Source organism: Elephas maximus, chromosome X, assembly GCF_024166365.1.
Source record: "Elephas maximus indicus isolate mEleMax1 chromosome X, mEleMax1 primary haplotype, whole genome shotgun sequence".
Taxonomy (NCBI): domain Eukaryota; kingdom Metazoa; phylum Chordata; class Mammalia; order Proboscidea; family Elephantidae; genus Elephas; species Elephas maximus.
This window is the reverse complement of record NC_064846.1, coordinates 173,718,595-173,745,682: the sequence shown is the minus strand read 5'-3', so window position 1 is coordinate 173,745,682 and position 27,088 is coordinate 173,718,595. Positions and strand designations below refer to the sequence as shown.

At 42.8% G+C, this 27,088-nt stretch overlaps 1 protein-coding gene across 10 annotated transcripts in view; it reads left to right on the top strand.

Annotated features, from left to right (window-relative positions):
* The window catches only part of STS (steroid sulfatase), a 303,712-nt gene that overhangs the window by 137,643 nt on the left and 138,981 nt on the right, over positions 1–27,088 (top strand). For all 10 annotated transcript variants that reach the window (XR_007515874.1, XR_007515873.1, XM_049872292.1 and 7 more), the window contains one exon: positions 19,344–19,503. Coding sequence is in view for 8 of the 10 variants with exons in the window: in XM_049872292.1 (XP_049728249.1) it covers positions 19,344–19,503 (160 nt within the window). In the remaining 2 variants the exon portion in view is untranslated. The remainder of the gene's footprint in view (positions 1–19,343; positions 19,504–27,088) is intronic.

Below are 27,088 nucleotides of genomic sequence, written 5' to 3'. Positions count from 1 at the left end.
CAATCTGAAATTCTCTCTGTTGTGAAACATGGGTTGTGGCTGTCCAGTTGTGTTCCTGCCTCTGGCCAGGTATTGGGGTCTGTTTAGCTCAGGTGGGCAGGTGAGTCTTGAGAACTCTTTCACTCTGCATTATTACCTGTGTCTAGGCAGTTGACAAGGAGCTCAAGCCAATACTCCTGCAATTTGTAGTTGCTATGAGTCGGAATAGACTCGACAGCAGTGGGTTTGGTTTTTTGGTTTTAGGAAACCCTGGTGTTGTAAGTGGTTAAGCACTCTGCTCCTAACTAAAAGGTTGGCAGTTCAAATCTACCACGCGCTCCTTGGAAACTCTATGGGGCGGTTCTACTGTGTCCTGTAGGGTCGCTATGAGTCAGAATCACCACGACGGCAACAGGCTTGGTTTTTTTTGTTTGATATCAAAGGAGCAAACATCGCCATCTGGCCTTTGCTTAATGTGTGCACCAGGGTTTTCAGCACCTTGGGGATTCTTCTTGCAGAAAGAGGTTTAAACTAACTCGTGGGTGCTCCTTCTCAGATTACATTGCTGACTTCTCTTCTGGCCAAACTTTCAAAGGTGGAGGGCTCTGGCGCTCTGTCCTGGACCTCCTACCCTTCTGTTATGCATTGAATTGCATCCCCCAGAAATGTGTGTCAACTTGTCCAGCCCATTATTCCCAGAATTGTGTGACTATCTGCCATTTTGTCATCTGAAGTGATTTTCCTATGTGTTGTAAGTCCTACCTTTATGATGTTATGAGGCAGGATTAGAGGCAGTTATGTTAATGAGACAGGACTCAATCTACAAGATTAGATTGTGTCTTTTGACATGTGAAAGAGAGAAGCAAGCAGAGAGACAGTGGGGCCTTATACCACCAAGAAGCAAGAGCCAGAATAGTGTGTCCTTTGGTTTGGGGGTCCCTGCTCTGAGAAGCTCCTCGACCAGGAAGATTGATGACAAGAAGAACCTTTCCCCAGAGCTGATAGAGAGAGAAAGCCTTCCCATAGAGCTGGCATCCTGAATTTGGACTTCTAGCCTCTTAGACTGTGAGAGAATAAATTTCTCTTTGTTAAAGCCATCCACTTGTGGTATTTCTGTTACAGCAGCACTAGATAACTAAGAACCCATTGCCATGGAGCCAATTACTAGTCACAGCAACCGTATGGGACAGAGTAGAAATGCCCCGTACGGTTTCCAAGAAGCACCTGGTGGATTCAAACTACCTACCTTTTAGTTAGCACCCGAATTCTTAGCCACTATTTTTTTTTTTTTTATGCACCAGTGTTTCCAGATAACTAAGACACCCCAAAAATATGTGTTGAAATCCTAATCCTAGGATTAGGAGGTATAGGGGTTAGGATTCTGGGATTAGGGTTTTTATTATGTTAGTGAGGTTGTATCAGTGTAGGGTGTGTCTTAAACCTAAATCACCTCTGAGATATAAAAAGAGCAGATTGGGCACAGAGAAGCAAGCACAAAAGGAGAGGAAGATACCATGCGGGGATCGCCACAGAACCCAGAACAGAAGCTGGAAAGGGCCTTCCCACAGAGTCCACAGAGAGAGAGCCTTCCCCAAGAGCTGCTGCCATGAATTTGGACTCCTGGCCTCCAGAACTGTGAGAAAATAAATTGCTGTTCAATAAAGCCACTCCTTTGTGGTGTTTGTTACAGCAGCAGCAGGAGACTAAGACACCGTCTCTCTCCACACACTCCAGATGGTGTCATCCAAGCTCATGACCTATTCTGAGTTCTGGTCACTCCTCAGTCACCTGGCCCTGACCCTTCCTTGGAGCCTGTTTTAGTTATCTAGTGCTTCTGTAACAGAAATACCACAAGTGGATGGCTTTCACAAACAGAATTTTATTGTCTCACAGTTTAGGAAGCTAGCAGTCCAAATTCATCCATCCATCCATCCACCCACCCATCCATCTATCCATCCATCCATCCATGTTCACCTGGGTTTGCATCCTAACCCTGCCACTTATTATTTGTGTGGCCTTGTTACACGAGGTCTATGTATATCCATTTCCTCATCTTTAGAATTGGGAAAATAGTATTGTTAGTATAGGAATAGCATAAGGGATTCTTGTGGTGAGAAAACAAACCAGTACTTTGTCAGTGCACCTAGTAAGTATGTTAGAGTGCAAGCTCTCTATCCCGAGAACCTAGAACACAGTACCTGACATGTTTTATGAAATACTTGTTGACTGGATACGTGAATGAGGAAATATTCGAGCTTGGGTTTTAAGGATTTAGAATTTAACTGGGTGAAGAAGGAGATGGAAGAGCATGATAAACCCATTGGTGAACCCGTTGGTATTGGCAGTTGACTGGATATCAGACTTGAAGGCAAAGCAGAAGCCAGGGTTGCCTCCCAGGTTTATGGCTTGCGTGGTTGTGTGGATAGAGGTACCCTTCATGGAATTAGGACTTGTGGGCAGAGATCCATATTAGGATTACATGGGGAGAAAGCATGAGACCATTAAGGGTAAGAAGAGAAGAAGGTCAAGGGGCAAATATTGAGGAACTTTAACATAAAATGTGAGCTGGAAGATGTTGATATAATAAAAAAAAGAGTGACAGGGAGAGAGTGGTTGGTGACATTGGAAGGAAACCGGGAAAGAAGAAAAGATTATGGGAAGGGCGTGTTCAGTAGAAACAAATGCTGCTGGAAGGCCACGTAAAGATGAGAACCCAAAGAGTCCGCTGTATTTAAGGCACATGATGGTCACTTGTGATGTTACTAAGTCCGTTTCCAGTGGAGAGGTGAAGGCAGGGGTCAGATGGAGTCGGGTGGTAGAAGGAGAGAAATTTTTCAAATTGTTTTAGGAAATTCGGCAAGGTAGGCAGAGAAAGGAGGAAATATTTATCAGGGAATGTTGGAGTCTATTTTAAGATACAAGAGATGATAGAGAATGTCAAATTCCTGAGGAGGTGATGGAAAATGAAACCCAATCTGTCTATGGAGGATTGGTCATTGGAAGGGGGAGAGACCTTGTCTTCTATACAAAGGAGCAAGGAGAGCAAATGCTGATGGGTTTCAATGTTTAGTGGCTGAAGCTGAGGGTGTTCCCAAGTGGAGCTTCAGTTTTCTCTCTGCGGAAGGAAGAGGAAGTTATCTGCTGAAGGAGGTTGGGTGTGGTGAGGTGAGGAGGGGACTCCAGAAGTGTGTGAAACATCAATGTGACACATAGGACCATGGGAGAGGGTTGGGACCACAGTTGCATTTGAGTATCACTCTCCTACAATAAGAAGTCCTTGGGTGGAGCAGATGGTTATGCACTCAACTGCTAGCCCAAAGTGTGGCTGTTCTAACTCACTCAGGTGCCGCAGAAGAAAGGCCTGTTGATCTGCTTCTGAGAGGTGACAGCCTTGAAAACCCTATAGAGCGGTTCTGCTTTACACACGGAATCACCATGAGTCTGAATCGACTAGATGGCAACTATCAACAACAAATCCAAAAAAAAAAAAAAAAAAGACCAAACCCATTGCCATCAAGTCAATTCCGACTCGTAGTGACCCTATAGGGCAGAGTAGAACTGCTCCATAGGGTTTCCAAGGAGCGGGTGGTGGATTTGAACTGCTCACCTTTTGGTTAGCAGCCAAGCTCTTAACCAGTGTGCCACCAGGGCTTCAACAACAACTCTTAAAATAGCAATCCTGGGAGGCCGGGCCAAGATGGCGGACTAGGTAGACGCTACCTCGGATCCCTCTTGCAACAAAGACTCGGAAAAACAAGTGAATCCATCACATACATAACAATCTACGAACCCTGAACAACAAACACAGATTTAGAGATGGAGAACGAACAAATACGGGGAAGCAGCGATTGTTTTCAGAGCCTGGAGCCAGCGTACCAGTCAGGTAACCTTTTGCGCCCGATTTAGGGCAGAGCCCAGGGGAGCAGACGGCACAAACAAGGGGCCCAGCCCTACCCCCCGAACTCACCCCAGGAGGGGGCCCAGCTGGTTTGCGCGGGCGGCGTGGCGACGCAGCCGGTGGGAGAAGTCCCCGGGAGGCAGTGACTGGTCTTGGAGCGGGGAGAGCAGCGTCCCAGCCGGGGAACCGTCCCGCCGGGATTTTGACTGGGCGCAGGCACGGCACAAGCACAGAGAGCTACTCCACTCCCCTGAACTCACCCTGGGAGGGGGCCCAGCCGGTTCGCGCAGGCGGCGTGGCGACACAGCTGGTGGGAGAAGTCCCTGGGAGGCAGCGACTGGTCTTGGAGCGGGGAGAGCATCGTCCCAGCCGGGACACGCGGTCACGGCACAAGCACGGGGAGCTGCTCCACTTACCTGAACTAACCCCGGGAGGTGGCCCAGGCGGTTCTCGGAGGCAGTACGGCGACGCGGCTGGCAGGACGAGAAGTCCCCAGGAGGCAGCGACTGATTTTGGAGTCGAGAGTGCACCGTCCCAGCAGGGGAACCTTGACGTTGGGCGTGGGGCTGGCAGAGAAGGATCTGACCGTGACTTCAGCAGGCCAGACGACCCGGGGGCAATCTCCACACAGCCAGCACACATAGGCGACGCGCCCCACGGGAATCTCAAATATAATAGTCATTCCAAGCAAGACAAGCAACTCAGGCTATATTCTGAGGTGCTACTCTCCTATCTCTCTGATCCCTCCCCCACCCTCCCCAGGCGGCTTCCTTAACATCCGAATTGCCTGAGCCAGAGGGAGAACGGCTCCTCTGGCTCCGAGGCGGCTTTGCTTCCCGCCCCCCCCTTTTTTTTTCTTTTGGTCTTTTCCTAACCCACTCTTTCGGCCTGAGAGAAGGAACAAAAAAAAAACCCAGGGACCAAAAATCCACCCCTAATTGGACTAAAAATACAGAACCAGCTACAGCCAAGCATATACGATCCAAACCTCAGACTTTCATCCTTACAGGGAACAAGGTGGCAGTTATAATCCAAAGGCAATTCTGATAGGGATCTGACTGCATTTTTCTTTTAGCGGATTTTCTGGAAAAACTAGTTTCCCAGTGATGGCTCGGAGACAGCAGTCCATATCAAACCACATAAAGAAGCAGACCATGACAGCTTCTCCAACCCCCCAAACAAAAGAATCAAAATCTTTCCCAAATGAGGATACAATCCTGGAATTATCAGATACAGAATATAAAAAACTAATTTACAGAATGCTTCAAGACATCACAAACGAAATAAGGCAAACTGCAGAAAAAGCCAAGGAACACACTGATAAAACTGTTGAAGAACTCAAAAAGATTATTCAAGAACATAGTGGAAAAATTAATAAGTTGCAAGAATCCATAGAAAGACAGCATGTAGAAATCCAAAAGATTAACAATAAAATTACAGAATTAGACAATGCAATAGGAAGTCAGAGGAGCAGACTCGAGCAATTAGAATGCAGACTGGGACATCTGGAGGACCAGGGAATTAACACCAACATAGCTGAAAAAAATCAGATAAAAGAATTAAAAAAAATGAAGAAACCCTAAGAATCATGTGGGAATCTATCAAGAAGGATAACTTGCGTGTGATTGGAGTCCCAGAACAGGGAGGGGGGACAGAAAACACAGAGAAAATAGTTGAAGAACTCCTGACAGAAAACTTCCCTGACATCATGAAACACAAAAGGATATCTATCCAAGATGCTCATTGAACCCCATTTAAGATTGATCCAAAAAGAAAAACACCAAGACATATTATCATCAAACTCGCCAAAACCAAAGAAAAAGAGAAAATTTTAAAAGCAGCCAGGGAGAAAAGAAAGGTCTCCTTCAAGGGAAAATCAATAAGAATAAGTTCAGACTACTCAGCAGAAACCATGCAGGCAAGAAGGCAATGGGATGACATATACAGAGCACTGAAGGAGAAGAACTGCCAGCCAAAGATCATATATCCAGCAAAACTCTCTCTGAAATATGAAGGCGAAATTAAGATATTTACAGATAAACACAAGTTTAGAGAATTTGCAAAAACCAAACCAAAGCTACAAGAAATACTAAAGGATATTGTTTGGTCAGAAAACCAATAATATCAGATACCAGCACAACACAAGATCACAAAACAGAACATCCTGATATCAACTCAAATAGGGAAATCACAAAAACAAACAAATTAAGATTAATTAAAAAAAAATACACATAACAGGGAATCATGGAAGTCAATAGGTAAAAGATCACAATAATCAAAAAGAGGGACTAAATACAGGAGGCATTGAACTGCCAGATGGAGAGTGATACAAGGCAATATAGAACAATACAAGTTAGGTTTTTACTTAGAAAAATAGGGGTAAATAATAAGGTAACCACAAAGAGCTATAACAACTCCATAACTCAAGATAAAAGCCAAGAAAAACGTAACAACTCAACTAACATAAAGTCAAACACTACGAAAATGAGGATCTCACAATTTACTAAGAAAAACATCTCAGCACAAAAAAGTGTGTGGAAAAATGAAATTGTCAACAATGCACATAAAAAGGCATCAAAATGACAGCACTAAAAACTTATTTATCTATAATTACGCTGAATGTAAATGGACTAAATGCACCAATAAAGAGACAGAGAGTCACGGACTGGATAAAGAAACACGATCCATCTATATGCTGCCTACAAGAGACACACCTTAGAGACACAAACAAACTAAAACTCAAAGGATGGAAAAAATATATCAAGCAAAAAAGAAGAGGAGTAGCAATATTAATTTCTGACAAAATAGACTTTAGACTTAAATCCACCACAAAGGATAAAGAAGGACACTATATAATGATAAAAGGGACAATTGATCAGGAAGACATAACCATATTAAATATTTATGCACCCAATGACAGGGCTGCAAGATACATAAATCAAATTTTTACAGAATTGAAAAGTGAGATAGACACCTCCACAATTATAGTAGGAGACTTCAACACACCACTTTCGGAGAAGGACAGGACATCCAGTAAGAAGCTCAATAGAGACACGGAAGACCTACTTACAACAGTCAACCAACTTGACCTCATTGACTTATACAGAACTCTCCACCCAACTGCTGCAAAGTATACTTTTTTTTCTAGCACACATGGAACATTCTCTAGAATAGACCACATATTAGGTCATAAAACAAACCTTTGCAGAGTCCAAAACATTGAAATATTACAAAGCATCTTCTCAGACCACAAGGCAATAAAACTAGAAATCAATAACAGAAAAACTAGGGAAAAGAAATCAAATACTTGGAAACTGAACAATACCCTCCTGAAAAAAGAAGGGGTTATAGAAGACATCAAGGAGGGAATAAGGAAATTCATAGAAAGCAACGAGAATGAAAATACTTCCTATCAAAACCTCTGGGACACAGCAAAAGCAGTGCTCAGAGGCCAATTTATATCCATAAATGCACACATACAAAAAGAAGAAAGAGCCAAAATCAGAGAACTGTCCCTACAACTTGAACAAATAGAAAGTGAGCAACAAAAGAATCCATCAGGCACCAGAAGAAAACAAATAATAAAAATTAGAGCTGAACTAAATGAATTAGAGAACAGAAAAACAATTGAAAGAATTAACAAAGCCAAAAGCTGGTTCTTTGAAAAAATTAACAAAATTGATAAACCATTGGCTAGACTGACTAAAGAAATACAGGAAAGGAAACAAATAACCCAAATAAGAAACGAGAAGGACCACATCACAACAGAACCAAATAAAATTAAAGGAATCATTTCAGATTATTACGAAAAATTGTACTCTAACAAATTTTCAAACCTAGAAGAAATGGATGAATTCCTGGAAAAAACACTACCTACCTAAACTAACACATTCAGAAGTAGAACAACTAAATAGACCCATAACAAAAAAAGAGATTGAAACGGTAATCAAAAAACTCCCAACAAAAAAAAGCCCTGGCCCGGACGGCTTCACTGCAGAGTTCTACCAAACTTTCAGAGAAGAGTTAACCCCACTACTACTGAAGGTATTTCAAAGCATAGAAAATGACGGAATACTACCCAACTCATTCTATGAAGCCACCATCTCCCTGATACCAAAACCAGGTAAAGACATTACAAAAAAAGAAAATTATAGACCTATATCCCTCATGAACATAGATGCAAAAATCCTCAACAAAATTCTAGCCAATAGAATCCAACAACACTTCAAAAAAATAATTCACCATGATCAAGTGGGATTTATACCAGGTATGCAAGGCTGGTTTAATATCAGAAAAACCATTAATGTAATCCATCACATAAATAAAACAAAAGACAAAAACCACATGATCTTATCAATTGATGCAGAAAAGGCATTTGACAAAGTCCAACAGCCATTTATGATAAAAACTCTTACCAAAATAGGAATTGAAGGAAAATTCCTCAACATAATAAAGGGCATCTATGCAAAGCCAACAGCCAATATCACTCTAAATGGAGAGAACCTGAAAGCATTTCCCTTGAGAACGGGAACCAGACAAGGATGCCCTTTATTACCGCTCTTATTCAACATTGTGCTAGAAGTCCTAGCCAGGGCAATTAGGCTACACAAAGAAATAAAAGGTATCCAGATTGGCAAGGAGGAAGTAAAGTTATCACTCTTTGCAGATGACATGATCTTATACACAGAAAACCCTAAGGAATCCTCCAGAAAACTACTGAAACTAATAGAAGAGTTTGGCAGAGTCTCAGGCTATAAAATAAACGTACAAAAATCACTTGGATTCCTCTACATCAACAAAAAGAACACCGAAGAGGAAATCACCAAATCAATACCGTTCACAGTAGCCCCCAAGAAGATAAAATACTTAGGAATAAATCTTACCAAGGATGTAAAAGACCTGTACAAAGAAAACTACAAAGCTCTACTACAAGAAATTCAAAAGGACGTACTTAAGTGGAAAAACATACCTTGCTCATGGATAGGAAGACTTAACATAGTAAAAATATCTATTCTACCAAAAGCCATCTATACATATAACGCACTTCCGATCCAAATTCCAATGTCATATTTTAAGGGGATAGAGAAACAAATCACCAATTTCATATGGAAGGGAAAGAAGCGCCGGATAAGCAAAGCATTACTGAAAAAGAAGAAGAAAGTGGGAGGCCTCACTCTACCTGATTTCAGAAGCTATTATACAGCCACAGTAGTCAAAACAGCCTGGTACTGGTACAACAACAGGCACATAGACCAATGGAACAGAATTGAGAACCCAGACATAGATCCATCCACGTATGAGCAGCTGATATTTGACAAAGGCCCAGTGTCAGTTAATTGGGGAAAACATAGTGTTTTTAACAAATGGTGCTGGCATAACTGGATATCCATTTGCAAAAAAAATGAAACAGGACCCATACCTCACACCATGCACAAAAACTAACTCCAGGTGGATCAAAGACCTAAACATAAAGACTAAAACGATAAAGATCATGGAAGAAAAAATACGGACAACCCTAGGAGCCCTCATACAAGGCATAAACAGAATACAAAACATTACCAAAAATGATGAAGAGAAACCCGATAACTGGGAGCTCCTAAAAATCAAACACCTATGCTCATCTAAAGACTTCACCAAAAGAGTAAAAAGACCACCTACAGACTGGGAAGGAATTTTCAGCTATGACATCTCCGACCAGCGCCTGATCTCTAAAATCTACATGACTCTATCAAAACTCAACCACAAAAAGACAAACAACCCAATCAAGAAGTGGGCAAAGGAGATGAACACACACTTCACTAAAGAAGATATTCAGGCAGCCAACAGATACATGAGAAAATGCTCGCGATCATTAGCCATTAGAGAAATGCAGATTAAAACTACAATGAGATTCCATCTCACTCCAACAAGGCTGGCATTAATCCAAAAAACACAAAATAATAAATGTTGGAGAGGCTGCGGAGAGATTGGAACTCTTATACACTGCTGGTGGGAATGTAAAATGGTACAACCACTTTGGAAATCTATCTGGCGTTATCTTAAACAGTTAGAAATAGAACTACCATACAACCCAGAAATCCCACTCCTCGGAATATACCCTAGAGACACAAGAGCCTTCACACAAACAGATATATGCACACCCATGTTTATTGCAGCTCTGTTTACAATAGCAAAAAGCTGGAAGCAACCAAGGTGTCCATCAATGGATGAATGGGTAAATAAATTGTGGTATATTCACACAATGGAATACTACGCTTCGATAAAGAACAGTGATGAATCTCTGAAACATTTCATAACATGGAGGAACCTGGAAGGCATTATGCTGAGCGAAATTAGTCAGAGGCAAAAGGACAAATATTGTATAAGACCACTATTATAAGATCTTGAGAAATAGTATAAACTGAGAAGAACACATACTTTTGTGGTTACGAGGTGGGGAGGGAGGGAGGGAGGGAGAGGGATTTTTACTGATTAATTAGCAGATAAGAACTGCTTTGGGTGAAGGGAAGGACAACACTCAATACATGGAAGGTCAGCTCAATTGGACTGGACCAAAAGCAAAGAAGTTTCCGGGATAAAATGAATGCTTCAAAGGTCAGCGCAGCAAGGGCAGGGGTCTGGGGACTATGGTTTGAGGGGACTTCTAAGTCAATTGGCAGAATAATTCTATTATGAAAACATTCTGCATCCCACTTTGAATTGTGGCATCTGGGGTCTTAAATGCTAACAAGCGGCTATCTAAGATGCATCAATTGGTCTCAACCCACCTGGAGCAAAGGAAAATGAAGAACACCAAGGTCACACGACAACTAAGAGCCCAAGAGACAGAAAGGGCCACATGAACCAGAGACCTACATCATCCTGAGACCAGAAGAACTAGTTGGTGCCCGGCCACAATCGATGACTGCCCTGTCAGGGAGCACAACAGAGAACTCCTGAGGGAGCAGGAGATCAGTGGGATGCAGACCGCAAATTCTCATAAAAAGACCATACTTAATGGTCTGACTGAGACTAGAGGAATCCCGGCGGCCATGGTCCCCAGACCTTCTGTTGGCCCAGGACAGGAACCATCCCCGAAGACAACTCATCAGACATGAAAGGGACTTGTCAGTGGGTGGGAGAGAGATGCTGATGAAGAGTGAGCTAATTATATCAGGTGGACACTTGAGACTGTTGGCATCTCCTGTCTGGAGGGGGGATGGGAGGATAGAGAGAGAGGGAAGCCGGCAAAATTGTCACGAAAGGAGAGACTGAAAGGGGTGACTCATTAGGGGGAGAGCAAGTGGGAGTACGGAGTAAGATGTATGTAAACTTATATGTGACAGACTGTTTGGATTTGTAAACGTTCACTTGAAGCTTAATGAAAGTTAGTAAAAAAAATAATAATAATAATAAAAGTAAAAAAAAAAAAAGAGCAATCCTATTGTTGTTAGTTGCCATGAAATTGGTGCCGACCCAGGCTGACCTGATGTATGACAGAATGAAAAGTTGCCCGATCCTGTGCCATCTCCGTGATCACTGATGTGTCTGAGCCCGTTGTTGAGGCTCTTGTGTCAGCCCACCTCATGGAGGGCTTTCCTCGTTTTCTTTCACCCTCTGTTTTACCAAAATGTTGTCATTTTCTGACAATTGGTCTTTTCTGATGACGTGTCCAAAGTAAGCCAGACAAAGTCTCGCCATCCTCGTTTCGGGGTAACATTCCAGTAGGGTTTCTTCTAAGAGGCACAAATCTGAGAAGTCTGCATTTACACAGAATAGACGTTTTCAGTGAGGACTGCTGTCTTTCTGGGGAAGACCACGTAATTCAGGGTTTTGGCAAAAAAGTGATTGGGATGGTGCTTTATGTGTTCTCAGCTGGGAGTGGGGACGTAACAGATAGGATAGAATCAGCAAACACCCCTAAAACTGAAGTGCTGCTTGGAGAGATTGGGGCTGACACTTAAGCAGGGAACCAAACTGCCGAATAATCAGCCTTGGACAAGGCAGAGACAGCTGATTTGATTGCATTGGCTTTAGTGGACAAAATGTTATGGCATTAATACCACAAAGATAAACATTGCAGTGTCTTGGTGCATTGTTGAGAAAGCCACATCAAAGGCAGGAGGCGTGGTCGAATAATGGGGTGTGTGAATGTCTTACTTTCAGAAGAAGCGTATTGAAGCGCTGTGATCGGGCATGGTTCTGGGCGAGGAAGGCTGAGGGGATTTGGGGACAAAGAGGCGGAAAAGTGGGAAGGAAGTGTCAGCAATATATATATTGGGGTCTCTGAGGGCAGGGAGTTGAAGTAGTTCATACTCTTGAGGTCTTTTTCCTAGATGAAATGGAAGGTGATGTTCAGAGTTTGGTAAGACTCTGGAGGAGCGAAGAGGTCTTTTGGGTTACAGAACTGATGGAGGAAATGAAAATCACCTAGCAAAGTTCAGGGATGAGAAGACATTGGAAATATGAATTTGTGATTCATATTTCTTAGTCATCTGGTGCTGCTATAAGTGAAACGCCACAAGTGAATGGCTTTAGCAAAGAGAAACTTATTCTCTCACAGTCTAGGAGGCTAGAAGTCCAAATTTGGGTACCAGCTCCAGGGGAAGCCTTTCTCTCTGTCTTACATCTGGGGGAGGGCCCTTGTCATCAATCTTCTCCTGGTCTAGGAGCTTCTCAGCACAGGGACCCTGGGTCCAAAGGACATGCTCTGCTCCTGGCTCTTCTTTCCTGGTGGTACTGAGGTCCCCTTGTCTCTCTGCTCACTTCTGTCTTTTATATGTCAAAAGAGATTGACTCAAGATACGCTCTTGTAGATTGAGTCCTGCCTCATTAACAAAACTGCCACTAATCCTGCCTCATTAGCATCATAGAGATAGGATTTACAACACATAGGGAAATCACATCAGATGATAAAATGGTGGACAACCACACAATACTGGAAATCATGGCCTAGCCAAGTTGACACACATTTTTGGGGGACAAAATTTAATCCATAACAGCACTCATCTGTATGGCTTTTTTTTTTCCTAGCAATAATCTATCTTGATTAACTCATTATTTCATTCATTCAAAAATAGATGTTGAGCACTGTCCATTTGTAAGGTACCTCAGTTGATTCAACAGTGAATTAGATAGAGTCTGCTCTCAAGTACTATTGGTCCAGGAGTGATAAGACAGTCATAGAATTAATTGCTGCTGATTGAAAGGTTGGGGGTTCAAACCACCCAGTCTCTCCACAGGAGAAAGACCTGCCGATCTGCTTCCATAAAGATTACAGCCAAGAAAACCCTAAGAGGCTGTTCTACTCTAACACATGGGGCCACTATGAGTCAGAATCATCTTGACAGCACCTGACAACAGCTACAACATCCCATAAAAGTTTGAGAAATGCCTTAGAAACTGAAAGAAAGAAGACATTGTCCACAGTGGTGATCATGCAAGGCTTAATGAAATGGAAGGGGCGTGTAGACCAGGCTCTCAAGGGTTGATAGAAATGATTTGGGAGTGAGAGGCAAATCCAGGCAGAGCATACATCAAGAGCAAGGGAACAATCCTCAACAATTATTTTAAAACAAAGATGAGAATGTAAGAAGGAAGGGAAACTAGATGCATGGAAACAGAACAACCAGAAGGGAAGTAATGAGAATGTTCACACATTGTGAAGAATGTGACCAGTGTTGCTGAACAATTCGTGTAGAAATTGCTGAATGGGAACCTAAACTGCTGTGTAAAACTTCACTGAAAACACAGTAAAATATTATTATCTTAGTTATCTAGTGCTGCTGTAACAGAAAAACCATTCATTGGTGGCTTTAACAAACAGAAAAATATTTTCTCACAGTTTAGTCTGAATTTAGGGTGCCAGCTCTAGGGGAAGGCTCTCTCTGTCTCTGTCTCTCTCTTTCTCTCTTTCAGCTCTGGGGGACGGTCCTTGTCTCTTTGAGCTTCTGCTCCTGGGTGATCTTCATGTAGCTTGGTATCTCTCTTCCCGTATCTCTGCTTCTCTCTATTGCTTGTTTAATCTCCGTTATACCTCAAAAGGAAACCCTGGTGGTGTAGTGGTTAAGTGCTACGGCTGCTAACCAAAGGGACAGCAGTTCGAATCTGCTAGGCGCTCCTTGGAAACCCTATGGGGCAGTTCTACTCTGTCCTATGGGGTCGCTATGAGTCGGAATCGACACTCGACGGTGCTGGGTTTGGTTTTTGGTTTTTTTATACCTCAAAAGAGGTTGACTCAAAACACACCCTACACTAATCCTGTCTCATTAACACATCAAAGACAACCCATTCCCAAATGGGATTATAAGCACAGGCATACCCAAACCCAAACCAAACCCATTACTGTTGAGCCAGTTCCGACTCATAGTGACCCTGTAGGACAAAGTAGAACTGCCCCATAGTGTTACCCAAAGCTGCTCCTGCTTGGCACCCAGGTGAGGAGGGAGGAAGAGCATTTATTGCAAGTGGGAAGGCAAGGAGCAAGGCGGTATATACCTCAAATCAAGCATCCCTAACAAAGGGAGGCAGAACTTTTTATGTGGTGTCTCACAAGGAAGTACATACAAACGTTATGGACTACATAGGTTATCTTGGCCTGCAGGCACATAAGACAAATTGCGTTTTTTTCTTTAGCATGTAGGCTAGTAAACTGGGTTCGACTGGACTGAGCCACACCCAGTGCTTTGAGGACAATGGACAGGAGGTAGCCTGCTCCCAGTTGAGCCATACCCCTCGCCCTCACCTAAAGTTTTGTTTGCTAATGGAAGGAAGAGCAGGTAAGCAGATCCTGGCTGTGTTGGCTATCAATAGGATTTCCCAGGAGTGCCTGGTGGGTTCAAACTGCCGACTCTTGGTGAGCAGCGAAGCTCTTAACCACTGCACCACTAGGGCTCCAACCACAGGCATAGAAGTTAGGATTTACAACACATATTTTGAGGGGACACAATTTAATCCGTTACATCTCACCCTCTGGCCCCCCCCCCAAAATTCATGTCCTTGCCATAAGTAGAACACATTGACGCTGTCACAATTACCAAAAAAAAAAAAAAAAGAGCAAGGGAACTTTCCAGGAAGTGAGAAAGGGTGCCCTGTTTACAGGGCATAGTACGTGGGACTCAGTGGGACTCAACAACAACGACAGCAACCCTCTTCAGTTATTTATCCCTCATTTGAATACTGACATCAGCAGGTCCTTGTTCTTCATTCTTGCCCTGAGAACAGACTGACAATAGGTTGATAAAACCCTGATAATGTGATTATATCTGCCATGTATAATTTGCATGTTTTAGACCCTAAAATGCATACATCAAGGAGAATGTAAAATATGGCATCTTGGGCGAGAAACCAATGAGTGTGAATTGCTCTCATCACAGGCTCCCATGTGGTTCAAAGCCATTCAGGGAATCAGTTTCATCCTGGGTGGAGAGATACCCCGGAGGAAAAAATGAAAAATGGAGACTTTCATAAAACTCTACTCACGAATCAAGCCCAAGAACAGCTCACATATGCTCTTGCCATTAAAAGTCGTCTGACCTGCTGTGTGGCAGCTTTTGAAAGGACAAAAATAGAAGCCCTGTTTGGAAACAGCTGTTCCTAACAAGAGTCTCGGGGTAAATTGTGTAAGACTCTGCGTCTCCGCTTGCCTAGAGAGATGGAGTAACTCAGCCATTATTCTTCGATGACTTCCCATCATGGCAACATGCCATCAAAATGTTACAAGTATGACAGTTACTCCACCACCTCTTAAATTTAGAGCATGCCCTTTTCTCATAAATCTCCGGGAAAAAAAAAAAATCAGATTCCTCAAATTTTTTTTTCCTATCCCCCAATTCCATCTCCATTTTTCCTACCTAATTGTTCCTGTTTTTTTTTAATTGTTCCTGGTAACTCAACTGAAAGTCTACTAGTGCACTACTTGGGGCAGGTATCCGAGGTAAAAAAGATGGTCTGTCTTTTTTAATGGGGCCCAGAGTGATCTGTGGGTCCATCTGAGCATCTGTAGGGTAGAGCTCACCATTCATATAGCTTTGTGTCCTGCTATATGGTTTCTACCATTACTCATCTGTCAGTTTGTCATACTCTGGTGGCTTGCGTGATGCTATGATACTGGAAGCTATGCCACCGATATTTCAAATCCCAAAAGGTTCACCCATGGTAGATAGGTTTCACCGGGGCTTCCAGACTAAGACACACTAGGAAGAAAGGCATGCAGATTTACATCTGATAACCAGCCAGTGAAGAACCCTATGAATTGTAACCAAATATTGTTTGATGCAGTACAGAAAGGTGAGCCCCCTAGGTTGAAAGGCACTCCGAATACACAGTGGTTGCCACAATGGACTGGAGCATACCAACAATCATGAAGATGGTGCAGGATTGGGTAACATTTTGTTCTGTTGTACATTGAGTCATCATGAGTCAGAGCTGACTGGATGGCGACTAACAAAGACAGTGTGGTTCTGAGAATCGGTAAAGTCTAGTATTTAGTATCATTATGCATATAATGAGCTTGAGTAGTGCCTCATATGAGCTAAAGTCCATCGTTACTCCGGCCATCTGCTGGATGGATCAAGTATCCATTGTTCATCCCGTTGACTCCAGGTCTTGGGGTGGACTTCCTGTGAACCCCATTTAGTGATAATGGTGGGTAGCAGTGCCCGGGAGAGCAGTGTGCTGTTCTGGGTAATTCTGACAGGCATGTGTGGTACATATGCCTTTTCACGAAACGTGACGGCAGAACAAGACTGAAAGTTACACCATGGGACGAGCAAGGGTATTTACTCATCAGTACATGCCTGGGACCGTGTGATCGTACTTCATAAAACATGCTTCTCCATAGGCAGGGTCTGCAGAGGTGTGTTTATCGTCTGTGAAAAGTTTTCAATATATATGTTTATGTATTTTACCATTGGTGTTGTAAAAAATACTCCTTTTATGGCTTTAGCACAGCGTATGACATTATGTTCATTGATGCATTTCTTTGACTTGTAAATATACATTATGAAGTCTAAGTTGACAGTGTTATCAGGTGGGTTCAAATGTTCCCTATGGAACGTATCACACATATAATCATCTATAATCTGAAAACTAGCTGTGGATGGAACTATATGTGTGTCTGTATGTATACACACACACACAGTGGTCGCCACAATGGACTGCAGCACACCAACAGTCATAAAAATGGCGCAGGACTAGGCTACGTATATATGGTCCCATCCACAGCTAGTTTTCAGATTATGTAGAGAGAGAGAGGGAGAGTTATTAGGTGTCATTGAATCCATCTGATCCATAGCGACTCCACAGAACAGAGTAGAACTGCTCCATGGGATTTCCTAGGCTATGATCTTTATGGCAGCAGATTGCCAGGTATTTCTCCTAAGGAGCTACTGGGTGGGTTCAAACCACCAACCTTTCAGTTGACAGTCAAGCTCCTCGCCATTGCACTATCAGGGCTTCTTATGTATATCATATATATAAAATATATGCAGATAATATAAAATATTCATATATACATAAAAGTTGCATGTGACATAAATGCCATTTATTTTGGAGTAAGTTTAGATTTATAGAAGAATTGCAAAGGTATTACAACAGCTCCTGCATACCCTTCACCCAGCTTCCCCTAATGTTAACATCTTACAGAACCACCCTGTATTTGTCAAAACTAAGAAATGAATCTTGGTACATCACTAACTAGACTACACACATTATTCAGATTTCACCAGTTTTTCCAAGGATGACCTGTGTCTGCTCCAGCATCCAGTCTACAAGGCTACCTTGCATCTAGAAGATAAATGTTTAAAGAGAGCTTTTTTATTATTTTGATCTACCTTCTCAATTATTTACTCAGCTTTATTTTAACCAATAGGCAAAAATTTTTTAAAAATGAATCACCTTCAAGTAGATTTCGACTCATGGTGCCCCCAAGTGTGTCAAAGTAGAACTGTGCTCCATAGGGTTGTCAATGGCTGATTTTTCAGAAGTAGATAGGCAGGCCTTTCTTCTGAGGTGCCTCTGGGTGGGCTGGAAACTTCAACATTTCAGTTAGTAGCTGGGCGCTTAACTGTTTGTGCCGCTTATGGGCTACTCAGTATATATAAAAGCCATTAATGCGGCTAGTCCGTTTTGGATGTGTAGCCATCAAGTGCTTTTTTGATGGTGGTTGTATTTAAGGTGCAGTGATGATATGAGCTTGATCTATTGAGGGATAACCAGGCCGTAACTCACATACTGAGATTCCTCTCACAGCTCTGCCTTTGACAGCTTGTATGAATTTTGGCAAATTATTTAAAATTTGCATGTCTTGGATATGAGGTCTGTGAAGCAAGAATAATAGTGTTTGTCAGATAAGCACCTCAAGGTGATGCTGAAAAGATAAAGGGAAAGAGTTTTAGCTTTTTAAGGAAGATGCTAAAAACCCTGCAGACTCTTATGTGAATTCATATATGAGTTCTTCCTAAACATCGGTGCAGATAAAACATATGTATGCATGCAATTTGTAGATCTTGTCTGTAAAATGAATTCAGTCTACAATCTACAGCTATAGAAGTTACCTTTAAGAAAGGAAAAGTCACTTCAGTATCCCTTGCATAGCAGTGACCGTGCCATGTCTATTACTTTCTTCACCAAAACACACAGTAGACAGTATTATGCTTATTTGTTTCTTTAATAATAGTTTATTGTGTTTTCGGTGAAGATTTACACAGCAGTTTAGGATCCCATTCAACAATTTCTAAGCAAATCGTTCAGTGGCATTAGTTATGTTCTCCACAATGCGTGAACATTGTCGTTATTTCCATTCTGGTTGTTCTGTTTCTATTAATCTAGTTTCCCTGTCCCCTTAACATTCTCACCTTTGTTTTAAAGTCACCGTTGACCGTTTGGCTTCACATAGGTGATTTTTTTAGAAGAACGCAGTACTTACGGGTGATAGTCATTATTTTGTGAGCCAATCTGTTATGTAGCTACAAGGTGACTTCAGGGGTTAGTTTTTTCAAGATTTGAAGACTTTCTCAGGGCAATAGTCTCAGGGAGTCCTCCAGCCTCAACCAGTCCAGTAAGTCTGGGTTTTTTTTTTTTAAGAATTTGGGGTTCCATTCCACATTTTTCTCCCATTCTGTCACATTCCATCTGTTGTGGCCCTGAGCAGAACAGTCGGTACTGGTAGCTGGACACCATCTCTGTAGTTAAAAACCCATTGCCCTTGAGTCCATTCCAACTCACGGGGACCCTGTAGGACAGAGTTGAACTGCCCCATAGGGTTTCCGAGGAGCGGCTGGTGGATTTGAACTGCTGACCTTTTGGTTAGCAGCTGAGCTCTTAACCACTACGCCACCAGGGCTCACGTGTGTTTTATTAGTATTATTAGCATTATGATAGACTCAGTGTAAGGAGAATGCTCGGTTCTTTGAAATCGACTGCCCGACGTTATAAACCAGGTGAGTGTTGAGATTAAAATCTTCCTGTTACCTCTCTCGGCTTTCAGGAGGAAAAGCAAACAACTGGGAAGGAGGTATTCGGGTTCCAGGCATCCTGCGGTGGCCCAGCGTGATACAGGCTGGGCAGGAGGTGAATGAACCAACGAGCAACATGGACATCTTCCCCACGGTGGCCAAGCTTGCCGGCTCACCACTGCCTGAGGACAGGTACTGAGACCCAAGGCCGTCTGTCCTGGTTGGTCTGCGCGATGGCCTGCCGCCTCCAGCTGGACCTGTCATCTGTGTCCGGTTCTGGAGCTCATGGGTGGGTTAAAAATCAGTTGGCATGGAGTTGACTCCAACTCATGGTGGTCTCCGTGTGTGTCAGGGTAGAGCTGTGCTCCCCAGGGTTCTCAGTGGCTGAATTTTTTGTGTGTGTGGGAGGGGATTTTTTTTTTTTTAATTGTGCTCTGGGTGAAAGTTAGTTTCTCATACAAAAATTTATACATACATTGTTATGTGACCCTAGTTGCCCTCCCTATAATGTGACCACACCTTCCTCCTTTCCACCCTGGATTTCCCATGTCCATTCATCCAAAAAAAAAAAAAAATTTTTTTTTTTTTTTTTTATTCATCCAGCTCCTGTCCCTTTCTGCCTTCTCATCTCACCCCCAGACAGGAGCTGCCAATCTAGTCTCGTGTATCTACTTGAGCTAAGAAGCACACTGTTCCCAAGTATCTTTTTATCTCTTGTAGTCCAGTCTAATCTTTGTCTGAAGAGTTGGCTTCAGGCATGGTTTTAGCCAAGCCTCCAATCTTTTGAGCATGTCAACTGTTTGCACCACCCAGGGACTTCTGCTAGTGGGTTAGGAAACTTAAAGAGCCCTCTGTCAATTCTTTTATCCCCATGTGTTATAAACTCCCAGGTACTAAACATTTTAAATGACCAGCGATATGGACTGAATGGCTTTCACTTGACGTTCTTCTTTCAGCGTTTTGCTGATATTATCTTTCCCACCTGTCCCGATCATTGGCTCCCTGTTGGTCAACTGGTCATCTGCCCTCCGTGACCTCCTCCATTTTAATCACACACCCTTTCCTTTCGGCCCCACATAGTAGCTCTTTGCTGCGGCAGCAAGAAAGGCAGCTGGCTCCTCAGTTGAGGGCTCTTATTTCCCAGCATGTCTTCATTTAGCAAGTTCTAAATGCAACTTCTTTCTCTTAAATTTAAATACAACTTCCTATGACATTGCCAGTGGTTTCTTCCTAAGTGGTATTACCCATCTGAAGAGTTTTGAGGGAAAGCATGCTGATTAAATTGTTTTCATTAGTTTGGTGGCATGCAGGCAGCTTCCAGCAGAACTCAGAGGAAAGGGAGGACCAAAGACAGAAGGACAGCTCAGCCAGAGCTGAGTCCACTGGAGGGTGTTCTCACCTCCATTGTTTCCAAGCCTGTTACACTCTTTGTTTGTGCCCCATTGTTTTCCAGATAGCTTTCAAATGTCTATGTTGGGTTTTCTAATTTCTTCTTTGGATATATACCTCCCCCTACGAGCCCTGGTGGCACAGTGGTTAAGAGCTACGACTGCTAACGAAAAGGTCTGCAGTTGGAATTAACCAGCTGCTCCTTGGAAACCTGACCGTGCAGTTCTACTCTGTCCTGTACGGTCACTATGAGTGGGAATCGACTCGACAGCAGCGGGTTACCCCAACACTAGAGGAAGTCTTGCTTACTTTGAATATGTTATCAGGAAGGACCAGTCCCTGGAAAAGGACATCGTGCTTAGCAGAGAAGTCAGTGAAAGACAGGAATACCCTCACTGAGATGGATTGACACAGTGGCTGCAACAATGGGCTCAAGCATAGCAACAATCGTGAGGATGGTGTAGGACCAGGCAACATTCCGTTCTGTTGTACATAGGGTAGCTACGAGTCAGAACTGACTTGATGGCATCTAACAACATCCCAACACACACACAAAAGTGGCAGCATTGTAGAGTGTAGCAGTCCTCAAACTTCGTGGTCTTAAGAGCCCTTGATATTCTCCAATTATTAAAGACCCCAAAGATCTTTGACTTTTGTGGGTTATATTTATTGATGCTTATCATATTTTTTTATCATATTAGAAATTAAAATGGAATTTTTTTTTTTTTAATGCAAAAGCCCTCAAGCACACATTCCATTGGCCGCAAAGATGATTATGCCATCAGAGGCAATACGGCCTCTGAGAAAGTCCACTGTACGCCCTTGAAAAAGTGAGAGTGAAGAAGGCAAAGAACCTTTTAGTGTTGTTATGAATATAACTTTGACTTCCTGAGCCTACTGAAGGTTGTCACAGATCCTCAGGGGTCTCAGGACCACATTTGGAGCCTAGCTGGTCAGGGGTAGGGGCAGAGATTCTAGAGTGGTGCTGCACGGGTTCCACTCCTGGCTTTGTTGCTGGGTCGGTGTTTAATGTTCCTGGGCCTTAATTCCTTGTCTGAAAGATGGCTTCAGTAATAACCCTGACCTTATAGGGTTGTTGTGAGGATGAAGAACGTCTGTGCATGAAAGTACTATATAGAGAACATGTGGACATTTGCCATTTTTGTTTCACCTGCCACATTGGAAAGTAGTAGTTAGATGTACGTAAGTCCATTTCTTTTCTCTTCCACATTTAATATGCGTTCAGGGTCATACACTCATAAGAATATGAGGGATGAAGGGAAATTTTAAGATCTTCTACTCCAGTCAAAATATTCTTTTTTCACTCCAGTGGCAGAAAACATGGCAGTATGAACGTTTAGCAGGGGTTTTCTTATAAAAATCCAAAAATCTCACTCCCTGTTTCATCTACACATTCATTTTAGTTCTCATCCTGGGAACAAAACTTAATACAGCTTCAAGTAGCTAAACTGATGTTCAGGTAATCTCATTAATTACATTATTTCTCTCATGGGCCGTAAGACTGAGATCATCACTACTGTTCACTTTCATAATATCTTTCAAGGGGTTTTCCATTAGACTGGGGAAAGATGAGGTGAGGTAAAAAAACAGAAACAAGGAAGGAAGCCCGTAAATAAAGGAAAATCTTACTGCTGGAACCTCGTAGCCATATCAGTCTGAGGCTGAGTGAAGTAAATCTCTTTTTTTTATGCATACCTGTTAAAGAAGGAAACAGCCTCCGTCTCAGGTTGTTGTTGTTTGTCGCTGAGTCCATTCCAACTCATAGTGACCCCTCGTAATAAGAGTAAAACTGCCCTATAGGGTTTCCTGGGCTGAAATCTTTAGGAGAGCTGATGGTCAGGTCTTTGATCCTGCAGAGCGGCTCGTGGGTTTGAACCTCGGACTTTTCGGTTAGCAGCTGTATGCTTAGCCATTGAGCCACCAGGGCTCCTCATTCTCAGGTAGACCCAAGTATTTGGTGCTTGTGCTGAGTCTTCAGCAGAGCACACAGTCAGTTTTGAAGACCCCCTTCTGTTGCTTATTCCCTTTATGGGTGTTGGCGATGCTTATTGACCTAAGTCAGCCCATTGATACTGTCTCTGTGTTGAGATCTATGGCGCTATTAACCCTCTGGTCGTCGCAGTGCTAGCTCAGCTATAAAATACCTTTATCATCCTAGAGAGAGCACAGATTAGAAAATAGAAACCTGCTTCCAAACCCCTTGTGGGAATAAGAGTATCCTACAACATCCTGGTTGTTGTTGTTGGTTGCCATCCATTCGGTTCTGACTCATGGCAACCCCGTGTGCTCAGGGTAGAACTGTTCCATAGGGTTTTCAACAACACTCTAGTTAAAGCATTTTAGCAACCCTGTCCTTAACATCTGCATACATCTTATGTACCTGCCCTGGGAAATTAGATGATTTGAGCAGTGGTTCTCCCATGGTGACTCTTCCCCTAGGGGACATTTGTCAATGTATGGAGACATTTTTGATTGTCCGGACTTAGGGTGCTGCTGGCATCTACAGGGTAGAGAACAGGGTTGCTGCTGAACTTCCCACAGTGCACAGGATAGCTGTCACCACAGAGAATGACTAGGGGATAGAGATCAGGGATATTGCTTGTCTTAGTCATCTAGGGGTGCTATAACAGAAATACCACAAGTGGGGGGCTTTAAGGAGTTTATTTCTTCACCATAAAGTAGGCTAAAAGTCCAAATTCAGGGCATCAGCTCCAGGGGAAGGCTGTCTCTCTCTGTTGGCCTTCTCATCAATCTTCCCCTGGACTAGAAGCTTCTCTGCACAGGGACCCCAGGTCCAAAGGACACGCTCTACTCCTGGCACTGCTTTCTTGGTGGTATGAGGTCCCCATGTCTCTCTGCTTGCTTCCCTTTCCTTTTATCTCTTGTAAGATAAAAGGCGGTGCAGGCCACATTCCAGGGAAACTCACTTTTCATTGAATCAGGGATGTGACTTTAGTAAGGGTGTTACAGTACTACCCTAATCCTCTTTCACATAAAATTGCAATCACAAAATGGGGGACAACCACGCAACGCTGGAAATCATGGCCTAACCAAGTTGACACACATTTTGGGGGGACACGATTCAATCTACAACGCTGCTAAATACCCTATAGTGCACAGGACAGCCCCCACCACAGAGAATGACTAGTGGGTGGAGACTAGGGATGCTGCTAAACACCCTACAGTCCACAGGACAGCCCCCACCACAGAGAATTATCTGGACCAATATATCTGAGAAGCTGGACTATATAAAGAAGAACACAGCATTAGAATTGGAGGAAGACTCATTAACAGTCTGTGTTATGCAGATGATACAACCTTGCTTGCTGAAAGTGAAGAGGACTTGAAGCACTTATTGATGAAGATCAAAGACTACAGCCTCAGTATGGATTACATCCTGACATAAAGATAATAAAAATCCTCACAACTGGACCAATAAGCAACATCATGATGAACCGAGAAAATATTGACATTGTCAAGGATTTCATTTTGCTTCGATCCATAATCAACACCCATGAAAGCAGAAGTCAGGAAATCAAACGACATATTGCACTGGGCAAATCTGCTGCAAAAGACCTCTTTAAAGTGTTAAAAAAAAAAAAACAAAGATGTCAACTTGAGGACTAAGGTGCACCTGACCAAGCCATTGTATTTTCAATCACCTTCTGTGTGTGCAAAAGCTGGACAATGAATAAGGAAGACTGAAAAAGAATTATGCCTCAGAATAATGGTATTGTGAAAAAATATTGAATATGCCAGGGACTACCAGAAGAAGGAACAAATCTGTCTTGGAAGAAGTACAGCCAGAATGCTTCTTAGAAGTGACGATGGCAAGACTTCATCTCATATACTTTGGACATGTTATCAAGAGGGACCAGTCCCTGGAGAAGGACATCATGCCTGATAAGTAGAGGATCAATGGAAAAGTGGAAGACCCTCAACGAGGTGGATTGACACAGTGGCTGCAACAATGGGCTCAAGCATAACAACGATTGTGAGGATGGCGCAGGACCGGGCAATGTTTCATTCTGTTGTACATAAGTCACTATGGGTTGGAACCAACTCATAGTGCTGATCTTGACCAATCATGTCTAAAGTTTATTATTGCTCTTTTATGAAAGTGCTGTTTTCATGGAAACTCCTATCAAAACTTTTCAGTAAAAGCATGAAAAAAAAAGGAATATGACAGGTGTTGGCAAGGGTGTGGAGAAATTGGAATTCTCATCCATTGCTGGTGGGATTATAAAATGGCGCAGCTGCAGTGGAAACGGTTTGGTGGTTCCTCAAAAATTCAAACATAAACTGCTCTGTGAGGCAGGAATGTCACTCCTAGGTATATACCCAGAAGACTTGAAAGCAGAGATTTGAACCCATAAAGGGTATACCAGTGTTCACTGCAGCACTATTCACAGTAGCCAAAAGGTGGAAACAACCCAGGTGTCCATCGACAGATGAGTGGGTAAACAAAATGTGGTCTATATACACAATGGAGTATTATTCATCCAGAAAGAGAAACAAAGTCCTGATGCCTGCCACAGCACAGATAAACCTTGAAAACATTATGCTGAGTGAAATAAGTTTCAAAAGGACAAACATTGTATGATCTCACTGATATGAAACATACAGAATAGGGAACTACATAGAGACAAGAGCTGATTGGTGGTTCCCAGGGACAGATGGAAGGGGAGGAGAGTGTCAATGCTTAGGGGGTCCTGAGCTCCTGTTAAGTTTGAAAATGAATAATGGTGATGGTTTACAACATTGTAAGTGCAATTAATGTCACTGAATCGTCCATGTAAAAAATGTTGAAATGGCAAAAAAAAAAAAACCCTAGATAAAATTCTCATTTCTGTATCAATCTATGAATTAGATCTATAGAGACCTGCTCTCTAGAAAATAACCTTAAAGCTTGTCTGCCAAGGTTGGTGGTATCCAGCCTTCCTGGTTTCTTGCTACAGCCATATGAAAACCATATTTTGCAGGGAAATAATAAACTCATTCAATGTTGAGCTCCAGCCCTTTGTCCTTCATTCTGTGTGCTTTGTTGAGCACTAGAGAATTTCTGTTTGGCAGAACCCAGCACCTGCGCCTGTTTTTGTGGAGTCGATCCCAGCTCATGCTGACCGCAAGTGTGTCCGTAGGGTTTTCTTGGCTGTCGCCTTTATGGGATCAGATCCCTAGGCCTTTCTTCTCCAGCACTGTTGGGTGGGTTCAAACCACCAACCTTTACTAGTTGTTGAGTGCAAACCCTTTGCACTACCCAGGGACCAATCTTTCAGTAAACCCAAACCAAACCCACTGCCGTCAAGTTGATTCCAGCTCATAGTGACCCTATAGGACAGAGTAGAACTGCCCCGTGGGGTTTCCAAGGCTGTAATCTTTATGGAAGCAGACTGCCAAGTCTTTCTCCTGTGGAGCGGCTAGTGGGTTTGAACCACCGACCTATCAGTTAGCAGCTGAGTGATTTAACCACTAGGCCACCAGGGCTCGCAGTACAGCTCTTTACTTCTCACGGAGCCTTTGTGTCCAGTGGGAGACTTTTCTGACCTGTCAAAGCTTTGTGGAAGATGAGAAGTCCAGGCTTTCTACTTCTTTAAAATGATCAGTGGGTACTAGGTGGGCCCGGGTGTGAGATTTTAAAACTTTTGATCTTCACATTGCCTTGAGAATACATCTTTAATGTGACTCTGCACGTCTTCTCCAGTGGTGAGTTTTTTCTTTATGTGTACTTCTGTGGTTTGTGCGCATCCTGTAGCATGTTTTATCAAAAGGACTTTGGGTGGCTGTTGCCCCAGGCATATTCAGAAAAATGCTTCCTTTTGCGTCTCCAAATAAGCTGATTCTGGGAATAGATGGAGGGAACCCTTTTGAGAGAGCCCTGGTGGTATAAAATCCAAGGATTAACATGAAAGAAAAATCTAATAACCTTAAATGTATGAATTCATTACAATGAAAACCATTTCTGTCTGCCTCCTCTTTCCAACGTTAACACAGTGAGACTATGACCTTGACCATTCCTGATATTGGCAACAAAGAGCTGAAACATGATTAGACCTTTGGGAAGAAATATAAATGCTGGACCTCGTCAATTCAGCTGATAGGGAAGAAGGAGGAAAAAAAAAATGCAAAAAACAGAGCTGTTGCCATTGAGTAGGTTCGGACTTAAGATAACTCCATGTGACAGAGCGCAGCTGCCCCATAAGGTCTCCTAGGCTGTAATCTTTATGGGAGCAGATTGCCAGGCCTTTCTTCTGTGGCATCAACTGCCAGCATTTAGGTTAGTAGATGAGAGCAAACCATTTTTACCGCCCAGGGAAGGAGCACTGATAGCCTCAGGAGTCAATTTTTAGAGGTCAAACATTTTGAT